The 11,683-nt window shown below is 32.6% G+C and overlaps 2 protein-coding genes across 5 annotated transcripts in view; both read left to right on the top strand.

The window, feature by feature from the left end:
* The first annotated feature begins 4,369 nt into the window (after nt 1-4,369).
* LOC112692024 (zinc finger MYM-type protein 1-like) lies at nt 4,370-5,408 on the top strand. The gene is made up of 3 exons (XM_025566524.1): nt 4,370-4,445; nt 4,510-4,728; nt 4,891-5,408. Exons 1-3 carry the CDS (start codon nt 4,370-4,372, stop codon nt 5,406-5,408), a joined length of 813 nt encoding a protein of 270 aa, XP_025422309.1.
* A 4,809-nt stretch (nt 5,409-10,217) lies between these two features.
* The window catches only part of LOC112692064 (pseudouridine-5'-phosphate glycosidase), a 212,002-nt gene continuing 210,536 nt past the window's right edge, over nt 10,218-11,683 (top strand). For all 4 annotated transcript variants that reach the window (XM_025566591.1, XM_025566594.1, XM_025566592.1 and 1 more), the window contains exons 1-3: nt 10,218-10,570; nt 11,325-11,468; nt 11,589-11,664. In XM_025566591.1, the coding sequence (XP_025422376.1) occupies nt 10,361-10,570; nt 11,325-11,468; nt 11,589-11,664 (430 nt within the window). In that variant the 5' untranslated portion in view covers nt 10,218-10,360. The remainder of the gene's footprint in view (nt 10,571-11,324; nt 11,469-11,588; nt 11,665-11,683) is intronic.

Genomic DNA, 11,683 nt, shown 5'->3' with positions numbered 1-11,683 from the left:
TTATAGTAATAGAAAAAAAAAACAAATATGGGTACATTAAAAAAATTCTTTTTATATTATTATAGTTATTTAAAAAAATTAAATGTTATACAAGTAAATTTAATCTCTGTCTACGCTGTGCTAGTTTGTTTATGATTTCTAATGGATCAACAATAACATCTCTATATATATTTAGAAGAGCTAGTCCAGTTAGTCGCTCTTGACCAATAGTATTTCTTAAATAAGTCTTTAAGCGCTTTAATGTTGAAAAAGAACTTTCTGCACTGGCCGTAGAAACAGGAAGAGTTGCCAAAATTTTAAGAAGAATATAAATGAGAGGATAAAATTGTTTATCACATTTTTCCAATGTTTTAATTGCATTTAATTCATTTAAATCATCACTTCTTCCTTCCCAGTTTATGGTCCATAGTTGATACTCACATAAAAGATTTTCAAGTTTTTCATTCGGCAGATACATATATCTTATGAATTTCTATCAATTTGTTTTTAGCATCATTTTTATTTTTAATACATTTTGGTAATCAGATTTAGAGGTTACCAATCTTTTCATGATGGTTAGAAAATCTGGCAGCTAGTTCACTTATCACATGATCAATAAATAGATAGTAAATATTTCTTTTATAATATGTTTTGGTTGTTTCTGCAGGAATATTGCTTCGTCCTTTTTGTCGATTTGTGGTTCTAGATTCTGTAAGTGATTCAATGCCTAATATTTTTTTAGAATCAGTCACAATTTTTAAAAATTCCTTATCATTTCGTATATCTTCGAGTGTTTTTTTACGACTTCTACATATTTACATGTTTGAACTAAGTCAATATTTTGTGTTTAAAGAATTTTATTAAGGTTTGCTGTATAGGAGAAAACTTTTCATAAAATGAGCAGTGATACTACAAACTGTGAGTTTTCTATTGCTTGTTGTAATTGGTAAGCTTGTGATGCACATTTTCTTCAACTGTCTTGTAGTGCTTGCAGTGCTTCTGTTATTACAAAAATATTTCGGCAAATCGTTCTACTGCCAAATCTTTTTCAGTCCAATGGGTTTCATAAAGAGAAACAAGATTCAAGTGAGTAGATCCTACTGACTCTGTTATATCTTTAAGAAATTCATCACGCAATACGGATTGCCTAAAAAAATGTATAACAGTTTTAATTGTACCAATACAGTTTCGGATCATCGGAATTTCACATGAGTGTGACAAAACCAAATTTAAAGTATGAGCTGCGCAATGAATGAACTGAGCTTTAGGATATTTTTCTAAGATAATTGTATGTACTCCTCGAAATTGACCACTCATCACAGCAGCACCATCATATCCTTGGCCTACTAACATCTCCAAATCTAATCCAAAAGTCATTATACATTGTATGATGGTGGTGGCCAATGCTGAAGCTGTTACATCATTTAAATGCACAAACTCTAAGAAATCTTTTCTGATGAATATATTGTCTATAGAAAAATCGTCTACATACCGAATGCATATAGCTAATTGCTCATGCTTTGATATATCTTGCGTCTCGTCAACAAGTATGGTAAAAATACCAGCTTTTTTTATTTTATTGACAATATTTTCTTGAATAAAATTTTTATATGGATCAATAACCTTACCTAATCCGTGTGTCGGCCGAGTGTTGACTGAGGTACCTTTTGTAACACATGTATTATACCGTACAACGCCCGTAGCTCGTCTGTGCCGACCTTATCGTTTTCCTACTGGTGTTAGCTGTTTCAGTTTGTTTCACTATTTTGACCGAGTTGAATGCGAAAACTATGTTTGAAAACAATGAATTAGCAGTTATTACACTTGCATTAGAAGAAGAAGATGAGAACTGGAGAAGTCAACATAGAAGAAATAAAAGAATGTAGGTACACAATGCTTAGGATATCGAGAACAATTTTTGTTCTTCGATAAACTTTTCCATGTCCATTATTAAATATATTATAAAAACGAGGAAAAAAAGAAAGTAATTCGCGTTATTCCAGCCACTCCCGCAATAAATTAATTTTTCTCGGCGAATGAGTACCGTACAAATTCCGAAAATGGTCGGATACATTCATACAAATGACATACTAATTATACACATGAAAAAATATTACATTTTTGGATAAGGGGGGGGGAGAGTCTAGGGTAATGGACGTAAGTAAATCAGTAATCTAATACCACTAATAACAATGATCACTGTTGACTACCGAACGCTGTGACCGCACCGTAAATTATTAAAATATTTTTATCCAGTACGATTCTGTCACCATTCGGTGAGAGCGGTAAGAGCCATGATACGGTGATATCTAAACCATTGTTAGTAAGTACACGAGACTGTGCTTTTCTCCTCTGAATGATGATCAACACTCGTTATGTGTGTCCCGACTTTAATGCACTGAGACATGGGCAACACTGTTCATGCTTCATGCCACATTGTATGATAACATAATATTGTTATTTTATCAATTATCACATATCAGATTTATTATTTATTTACGTAATTTAAATTAAATGTGTTAAGCTATGTTATAATACCTAGTAACCACCATTTTAGATTCTGAATGGAGTTAAGATTTTACAATGATATTATGTGGTTTTTTATGTATTTCTCTTTACACTTTTTTTAGCATTGTTTTAAAATGCTTCGATTTTCGATTTCACTACCTTTTCTGATAGAAAAGTCAATTTAGTTTATATTTTAAATAGGTCTAAAATTAAAGTACCCAATATTTTTGAAAATATTTTTAAAAAACCAAAAGATAAAATTAAGGAAAAATATGAGTTTTGGTGTAATAACCGAGTATCTCTATATTTTTTAGTTAATTTATTATTATATATCATGAAAATGTGGTTTTTCATTATGCTGTATTGTATAATATATTTTATCATATAAAATTTTAAAGTTGCACTGTATTGTTTTATTTGTTATTATATTTTTATTTCAAATGGTTGTTAGGTCAACGTATGGAAAAAACAATTTAATTTCTGTGCAATAACCAGGTATCTTCATGTTTTCTTATTTGTACGTATAAAATAATGATGGTCATTAAGGAGTAAAATGTAGGCAATTCAATTCACATATTGTATCGGTGGCGCGCCAATCGTGCATGAATGCGAGTGTGTAAATCGATATCAGTGTGCGTGAGCTATAATAAGATAAAATTAGATAATTACACTCGCTGTGCGTTATCGGATGTGTATCTATTTGTATATTATACGTCTTATTAGTCAATGCGTTATCGTTTCATAGAATTATTGTTATGAATTGTGTTTATTATTATTATTATTTTTATCAACTGGAGATCACAATAATTGACGAAGTCTCTTGCTTTCTATAATCGACTCTAATTCACAATTAAATATTACGTACTATATGACGAATTGTATGTTTTTTTTTTATTTTGTCGCTAATAATACAAGATAAGGAAAACAAAAAAAATATTAAAATAAAAAAAGAATGTAGCAACTTATCAAAAGAAAAAAAAGATGGAAACATATGAAGTAAGTACTATATGTCAGTGGCGGCTCGTGTCTAGGTGTGCGCACACCACATAGATTATCATTGATATAAAAGTAAAATTTAATTGAATTATCTACTAAATTATATTTATTTTATTATACAAAATAAATTTTACAAACATTTCATATTCACCAAAACTCGAAAATACTACTCCTAAAATTTGGTAAGTTATGTAATATACACACTCATCTGGTGTGCAGTTCAGCCAGAAAACTTTCAGCCTGTGAAATACTCTCCGTCGTCGGTGGAGTGGGGGTTGACGCATAAATGGGTCCGTGGTGTGCAGTAATTGCTGCACACTCGGTAATACACACGGTAAACAATATCGCCACGGCGTGTCTTATCAGAAATAATCCACCGTATTTTCTATTTTCGTCATTATTATCGTAATATTTGTTCCAATAAATGTATTTTTAGTTTAACAAAAGAACTTTATAATAATAAAATATGTTAGTAATCATTTTGCCTCTGTTCACTTGTTATGTGTAGTAGATTTATTTCATCATACTCACAATTTCATTTATATTACAATATAAATAATGAATTCGGTTGATTATCTTTTAGAAAAAAAGTTTTCTTTACATACAATTGACGAAAAAATTAAAATAAAAACATTAGGGAGACCTATGCCTGATTTGAAATTAATACAAGTCATTAAAAAGAAAACACGTCAATTTACGCGTTCATTTACCATTGATACTTACACGAAGTATAATAATTGGCTCTGTGGTTGTGATAAACGTAATGCAGTTTTTTGTTTTCCGTGTTTATTATTTGGTGGAGAAATGGTATGGACCAAAACAGGAATGACAGATTTAAATCATTTAAATGATCGAATGAAAAAAACACGACTTAACTGTTAAGCATATGAATAACACCTTGGATTTAGCAACGTTAGGTAAAACCAATGTTCTTTCAATATTGGATAGCAGTTACAGAAGAGGTATTTATTTATATACTTTATTTTTATTACTGTTTGGTCGTTTAAAAATGTATTTTTTATTTAGATATAGAGCTACACAATGAGAAAGTTTCCAACAATCGATACATTTTGAATGTAATTATTAATTGCATTCGATTTTGTGGCGCTTTCGAATTAGCATTGAGAGGGCATGATAAAAAAGATACATCTTTAAATTCAGGAATTTTTCGTGGTTTAATAAGTTTTAGTGCGGAATTGGATAGTGCATTAAAAGTGCACTTAGAAAAAGCAACCTTTTTTAAAGGTACGTCAAAAACTATACAGAACGAATTATTAAAGTGTTAAATATTTGTCAGCAAGAAATATCAGTAGAAATCAAAAAAGCTGATTATTTAGCAATAACAGCTGACGAGACTATTGATGTGAGTGCTATTTTTTCAAATGGTTATTGTTTATCGGTATATAGTTAATGGTAAAGTTGTTGAAAGATTTTGGGGATTTTTGAAGCCTAAAGAACATAATTCTGAAGTATTAGCTGAGTGCATTAAAGAACAACTTGCCCAACATATTGGTGATGTCACTGGTAAATTGATTGCACAGACATATGATGGCGCTTCAGTTATGAGCGGCAATATTAACGGAGTTCAGACAAAAACTAAACAACATTATCCAAATGCTAATTATGTACATTGTTACGCTCATCAGCTTAATTTAGTTATGGCTAATGCTGCTTCAATAAATAGGAATATTCGGATTTTTTTTGCTAGCCTTGGAGGTTTCTATAAATTTTTTTCAACGTCTTCTCAAAGAACTGCTGTTTTGGACGAAGTTCTTCAAAGACGTTTACCTAAAGCAGCTCATACAAGATGGAATTTCCATTCTAAAACAGTAAATACTGTATTCGAGTATAGGGAAGAATTGATTACTTGCATGGAAAAAATAATAAGTGATGAATCCATTAAACATATACCTACTATTGAATAGGCATCGGGACTAAAAAGAACATTACTTGATAATACATTTATTTCTTGGCTTACAATTTTTCACAATATCATGCCTTATGTCGATATATTGTATAGTCAATTACAAAAAAGAGAAAATGATTCAACAACTGTGAAAAATAATATTGAAAATTTTATTAATGAGATTTCCAAAATTAGAAACCAAATGGGAACGTTATGTGAAGGTAATTTTGAACAGAGTGGTAATAAAAGAAAACACAGAGAAGGCGAACTAAAACGAGAAGCAATTGAAGTGTGTGATAATACTATACCTCAAATAAAACAAAGATTTGATTTTACTGGTCATCTGGTTGCTTCAAATTTATTTTTGGCTGATAATTTTGAAAAATATGATAAGCATTTTCCGGAAGATTATTTTAATGAAACTATAAATGTATATCCATATTTTGACACTAAAAAACTAAAAACCAAGTTACAATTAATCTATAGCAGAACTGAATTTAGATCCATGAGTGGAGCTGTTTCATTATTATCATTTATACAATCTGAAAACCTTACTGGTACATTAGGTGAGAGCATGAAGCTGTTAAAAATTATTATTACAATACCAATGTCTACAGCGGAATCAGAAAGGTGTTTTTCTACATTAAAAAGAATCAAAACATTTTTACGTAATACAATGCATCAAGAAAGATTATCGGCGTTAGCAATGCTATCCATCGAAAGAAACTTTGTAATGAATATAACTGATTTCAATAATAAAGTCATAGAACAATTTGCCAATTCCAAGGAGAGAAGAATTGACTTTATATATAAAAATATTTAAATTTTTGTATACCTACTTTTTATAATTAATTATGACACTGTTGCTTATTGTAACAATATATAGATACAATAAATTATAACAAATATGTAATATTATAATTCATAATACATGTTTTAAAAATATGTAAAAATCCAATAAATATCATGATAATGGCATTTTGAATCTAATTTATTTGTAATTAAATTTTTGTGATTTAATTTTTGCACACCACCCACTTTGAACATCACGAGCCGCCATTGCTATATGTATAATAAATAGAACACGGATACAATAATATAATATAATACTAATATAGTAATATACTATACAGTGGTTAGTGAATCATATTGTAAACAAATTAATACATTAATTATACGTAATAATGTTCATGAAATATTAATTATTTCTTTTATTTACCTATGTTTAGTTTTGGTTTAAAAAATAAAACAGAAAATGTTTCTAAAACACAATGTAGTTCTAAAAAGTTTATACACCATCAACGAGTAACCATTCTACAGACAAAAACGTGTCTTATGGTCTTAACCAATTGTAAGTTATATATGTATATACGGTATATCTACTTGCTTGCAATTTTTCCAACAGTTTTTTTTTTTGTTTTTAGATTTAATGTTAAGGGTCGTAGTATAGTTGATATGGGTTATGTGTTATGTGGAAACACATTTGGTCGAATTTTATAATTGTCATTTACTAAAAGAAATTGTAAATTCTACAATTTTAAAATAAATAGCAATTTTTTAAACTATTATTATTGTAATTATTAGTCGTGAATTATTATCATATACTAGTTTATATTTTATTTAGATAAATTTTTACGATAATATAATAATATATACAAATATATAATGGACAGCTGTTATAATTTGTAACTGATAAACGGGTACTATTTTTTTTTTATTATAATAAAATAAAGTGTAAATAATTAAATTATAGGAATTTGTTTTACGTATTAATTACTTCAGGTAAAACAAAATAATATAGGGAATAACAATTGAACAAAAGAAATTGGTGTTCTGGAGCGCAGACTGACCAACGATATGGTGCGCGAGTGACGACTGACGGTTTGATACGATCGTACGGAAAATATAACGACCGCCGAAGCTTGATCTTATTCCGAATATAATATATAACGCCGTAACGTCAATAGCAAATTATTTTTAATCTTATCGGGAACTGCGATACGCAATTTAATACTGGTTGTGTGCGGTAACAAATGTGCAGATAAGGATATTTACGCACGCGCACGCACAAGTCATTATTCGACTTTGGTTACTTTCGAAGCACTGTTTAGATGAACAAACATGCTTTTATGGGAAAAACTCTCACGCTGGGGCTGATTCAGAGTCGGGGAACTGTGGGTCAAGCCATTTCTAGAGGCCATTTATTAGGGATGAAATTGAATTAGAAATTAATACCTTGTAAAAAAAAAAAAAAAACACAATATGCTCATGAAAATGTATATTTATATATTTTAGAATTAGTGATACCACGGATAATGACTTATTTACGATTAATAAATATAATCTAATTTTATCAGCACAACAAACGTACGGAATAAAATATGATTTACTTAACTTTCTACTAAGACGTTATAATTTAAAATATAAATAATGAATTGAAAAATTTTAAATTTTGAATATACATGGCATTTCTTTTTCAAGTACCTCCGATGGGCCAACTGTCTAAAGGTACGGTTTCCAAGCTGCGGCTGGCCGCAACGATCAGCCGTAACGACTAAACGTTGCGTGCCAACTGGTTCCTAAATACGACTAGACGTTGCGGCCGGAGTTCATTTTACCCTAATATTGTGTAGAGTACAGACGTGTTTTTTGGTAAATAATTTATTTATTATACTAGTTTTGTTGTTAATTGTTAGTTTGTTAACAAAGTATAGTGATGGAAGAAGTTATTGATAATATAATATAATATCTTTATGTATTCGTGGGAGCTATCATACAATTCGGATTGCTTCTCAACTTCTTCCACCAAAACTTCATCATTGTTCGACGAAAATGTAGATTTTGACATAGTTTTTAATTAAAATGCAAAAAATACAATAAAACACTATATGACACGCACCACGACTCACACAATGTACTGCTACCAGACCACAATAGCCGCGAGCCGCAACGACTATTTAAATCACGCAATCGTCGATCGCACGTTGGAAACCACGCTCCACAATTTTAAATAGCACAGTCAGACTACGTGTGCCGTTGCGGCTAGCCGCTGCAGCCAGCCGCAGCTTGGAAACCGTACCTTATGAGTCCAAATCAAGGTCTAAAAATAGAAAAAATCTCCAAGAGGCCAATTTTGTCAACAAATATTAACTGTAGGTCAGCTGACCTCCTGAACACCCCCTAGATCCGCCCCTGCTCTCACGCCACAGTTATTTGTCGGATTTTGATAATTTTTTTTTCTTCTGAAAAATGAGAACATTTTGCAGGTGGATCAAAGCCCGAATTTTCATTTTACTTTGAACAGTTCTAGAAAATTACATTTGAAAAAAAGCAAATATTGTGCAATATTGGAATGCATATTTTAGATTCTTTAATAATAATTTTGAAAATTTTATTTTGATCCGGCCTGCGAAATGTTTTTTTCTTTTGAATAAAAAAAAAAAAAAAAAATTAACAAAATTCGACAATTCTATAGGACGCGAGAGTTTTTCCTTTAAGACATGTTTTTGTATATTAAAACCGCACTGACTCCGATCCCCTTGAGATAATCTAAAGTGTAAATATATATACATGTATAGTTAGATCTTCATTTGGAGAATTCAAATATGCTTTTATAATATATCTCCATCAGAAATTAAATTATTTGGTTATTTGTTTTTCCTGAACAATTTAAAAAAATGGAGATATCTGGTTCTTGCACCAAACCCTTCAATTAGAAATATACATGGATGTGATAAATGTTGTCACTAATAATACATGTGTATGTAAAATTATAAATCATGAACTTACCATTTTCATTTAAACTACCATGGATTAATATCGACAGTCGCTTACAAATATTTTCAGTTGCTTTTTTTTTAATAAAATTACGTATTTTTTGACATGTGATATTTAATATATATTCAGTATTGGTTTCATGATTGTGATCTTCAAAGTCAAATTTTCTTTTGCTAATTAAAATTTCATATCTTTATCGTTTAAAAAACCTTTAACAACTTTTATTTATAAAACACTATTTTTCTCTACTTCATTTGGTAATAACTTATGAAAGCAAAATTTATAGTTAAACATTACTAATGTTTGTTTATCTTTTCCGCTTATCATTTCATAAATTTCAATCGTTTACACTATAAAACGAAGTAACCAAACAACACATAATTAATCGATAACAGCACAATATACAACTTTGTTCCACTAGCAACCTTGCATTCTTACAGTATACCCGTTCTTTTTATTTATCTTCATTGGACTGAAAATACCACGCCGAATATTGGCGATCGTATGAATCGCGAATACAATAATTATACTTATGTCGAAACACGTATCGGACCCAAACGTGGGATATTCATTTAGTTTTGATAACCATTGAAAATAATATTATCTGCCTACTGTGATGTACGGGCCGCAATCGGGTGAGGCGAAAAGGTAGAAACGGTTACTTTGGGCCGCAATCGGACGATGCTCGGCGAAATGTTCTCTTAAAATAAAATTGAATTATTTCGAACGCCTGTTACGTATTGAAAATGTTAATGTTTGCCGGTCGAAAAACACATCAATACCGTGGGCCCGATCACAAAGTCTATCGCCGGCTACGTTTTCGGTCGTACAACAAACCGGCGCAGATGTTTCGTGTTCGATTCGAATACTTACGCGTTTATCTCGTGTGTAGCGTTTCCAGTCGTATCGGTTGTAGCGCACAACCGTTACTGTAAACAGAGGAATGCGAACGGACTTATCTGCCGCCGTCGGCGTGCAAAGGTCACGTGCAATCGGACCGTTTTTCGGGCGAAGCGATAAACAACGGTTGACCGTTGCTCTTGCGCGGTCGTGGTCTACACCGCAGTCCCGTGCACGGCACCCGGTCGAGTACGTCACCGCGAGAGCATTCCGCCATCGTAGCGTTCGCAACCGTTCACGTCCGACCGCGGCGAACACGCGCGCTTGCCCATTCCGATTCCGCGTCCGTTCCGGATGCACCGCGGTGCCATGAGGGGCTGCCTTCATCAGCACGTTCGCCGTCACTTCTCCAAGGGCTCCATGGACGTGACGGCTGAGGTGAGGGACGCACTGAACAACCGGAGGCCGGTAATCGCATTGGAGTCGGCCGTCATTACACATGGGCTACCGTATCCCAAGAACGTGCAGACCGCTATGGAAATGGAACGCATCATCAAGTCGCACGTAAAATCGGTCGCATATACAATTGCCGTGAGGTCGCGTCAACCCGAACGGGTCCGACAGCGGTCGATGCGTAGTGCACGCGTTCAAAATAAACGACATCTCGAACGAACGCGATTTTTTATACGCACACGCAATGATAATTATTATTTTAAACGTATTCATAGTGTTTTTTCGATTGAATATTAAATTTTAAAATATAAATCGGAAGAAAACGGATTATTTTTTTTATCAGTCGTATGTAAGCCAAATGACGCCTTTTCCCCGATCTCGTCCGGATTGTCGTGGCCTTACTGCGTATACAGAAAGTCTTCCGTCCGCCATGGTCGTTGCTGGGCTGGAGCTTGCAATCCATGTTACGGGGCCTATCCAGGGGCTATTTAGATAGTTAGATATTTTTTGATAAACAAATAACATTATTTCATTGGCTAAGACAAATGATAAACATTTAAAAGAAGCAGTCGATCGACTGTTTATTTCTTTTTTCCTACATAAATTACAATTTAAAAGACTAGATACTTCAACGGTATCCGAACATAAATTATTAAAAAAATGTGGAGCGGAACAGTGGCAGTTTATCGAAATAATATTTTCTTATCGAATTATATTTCTATTAATTTTAAATGTTATTTTTTTTTCTGTTCAGCTGTTAAGTTCTAAATCGGTTTGATGGGATGCAATATGCCCACCCTGCACACGTGATAGTTGCGGAGCCGCATGGACGTATTATTATAATGCGAGGTACGATTTGTTACAGGGCATCGTCCCGGCGACGATCGGTGTGATCGATGGAAGAGTTAAAGCCGGCATGGTCTCCGAACAGATTGACGCACTCGGATTGCCGACCGAGAAGAAAACAGTCAAGGTTTCTAGAAGGGACTTCCCTTACGTGCTCAGCCAAGTAAAGCTAAACGTTTCGCGTTCTTTTCACCAGTCGTGGCACATAATTTTTTAAATTTTTTTTCTTCATTATCCAATGGAGAGCAATGTACTAACCATTGTTATTTGTAAACGATTTTAGGGCTTAAATGGAGGCACTACGGTGTCCGGGACATTAGTGATCGCCAACGCGTTGGGCATACAATTCTTCGTCACCGGTAGGCATAACTTACATGC

Source organism: Sipha flava, unplaced genomic scaffold (assembly GCF_003268045.1).
Source record: "Sipha flava isolate LNK unplaced genomic scaffold, YSA_version1 69_pilon_pilon, whole genome shotgun sequence".
NCBI classification, from domain to species: Eukaryota; Metazoa; Arthropoda; class Insecta; order Hemiptera; family Aphididae; genus Sipha; species Sipha flava.
Note: the sequence above shows the minus strand (reverse complement) of the source record. Positions and strands in the feature narration are given on the sequence as shown.

Coding starts and splice junctions, on each gene's coding strand:
- LOC112692024 (XM_025566524.1), top strand. CDS start 4,370: ATGAATAACACCTTGGATTTAGCAACGTTAGGTAAAACCAATGTTCTT. Junction 4,446..4,509: donor GGATAGCAGTTACAGAAGAG/GTATTTATTTAT, acceptor TTTTTTATTTAG/ATATAGAGCTACACAATGAG. Junction 4,729..4,890: donor AAAAGCAACCTTTTTTAAAG/GTACGTCAAAAA, acceptor ATCGGTATATAG/TTAATGGTAAAGTTGTTGAA.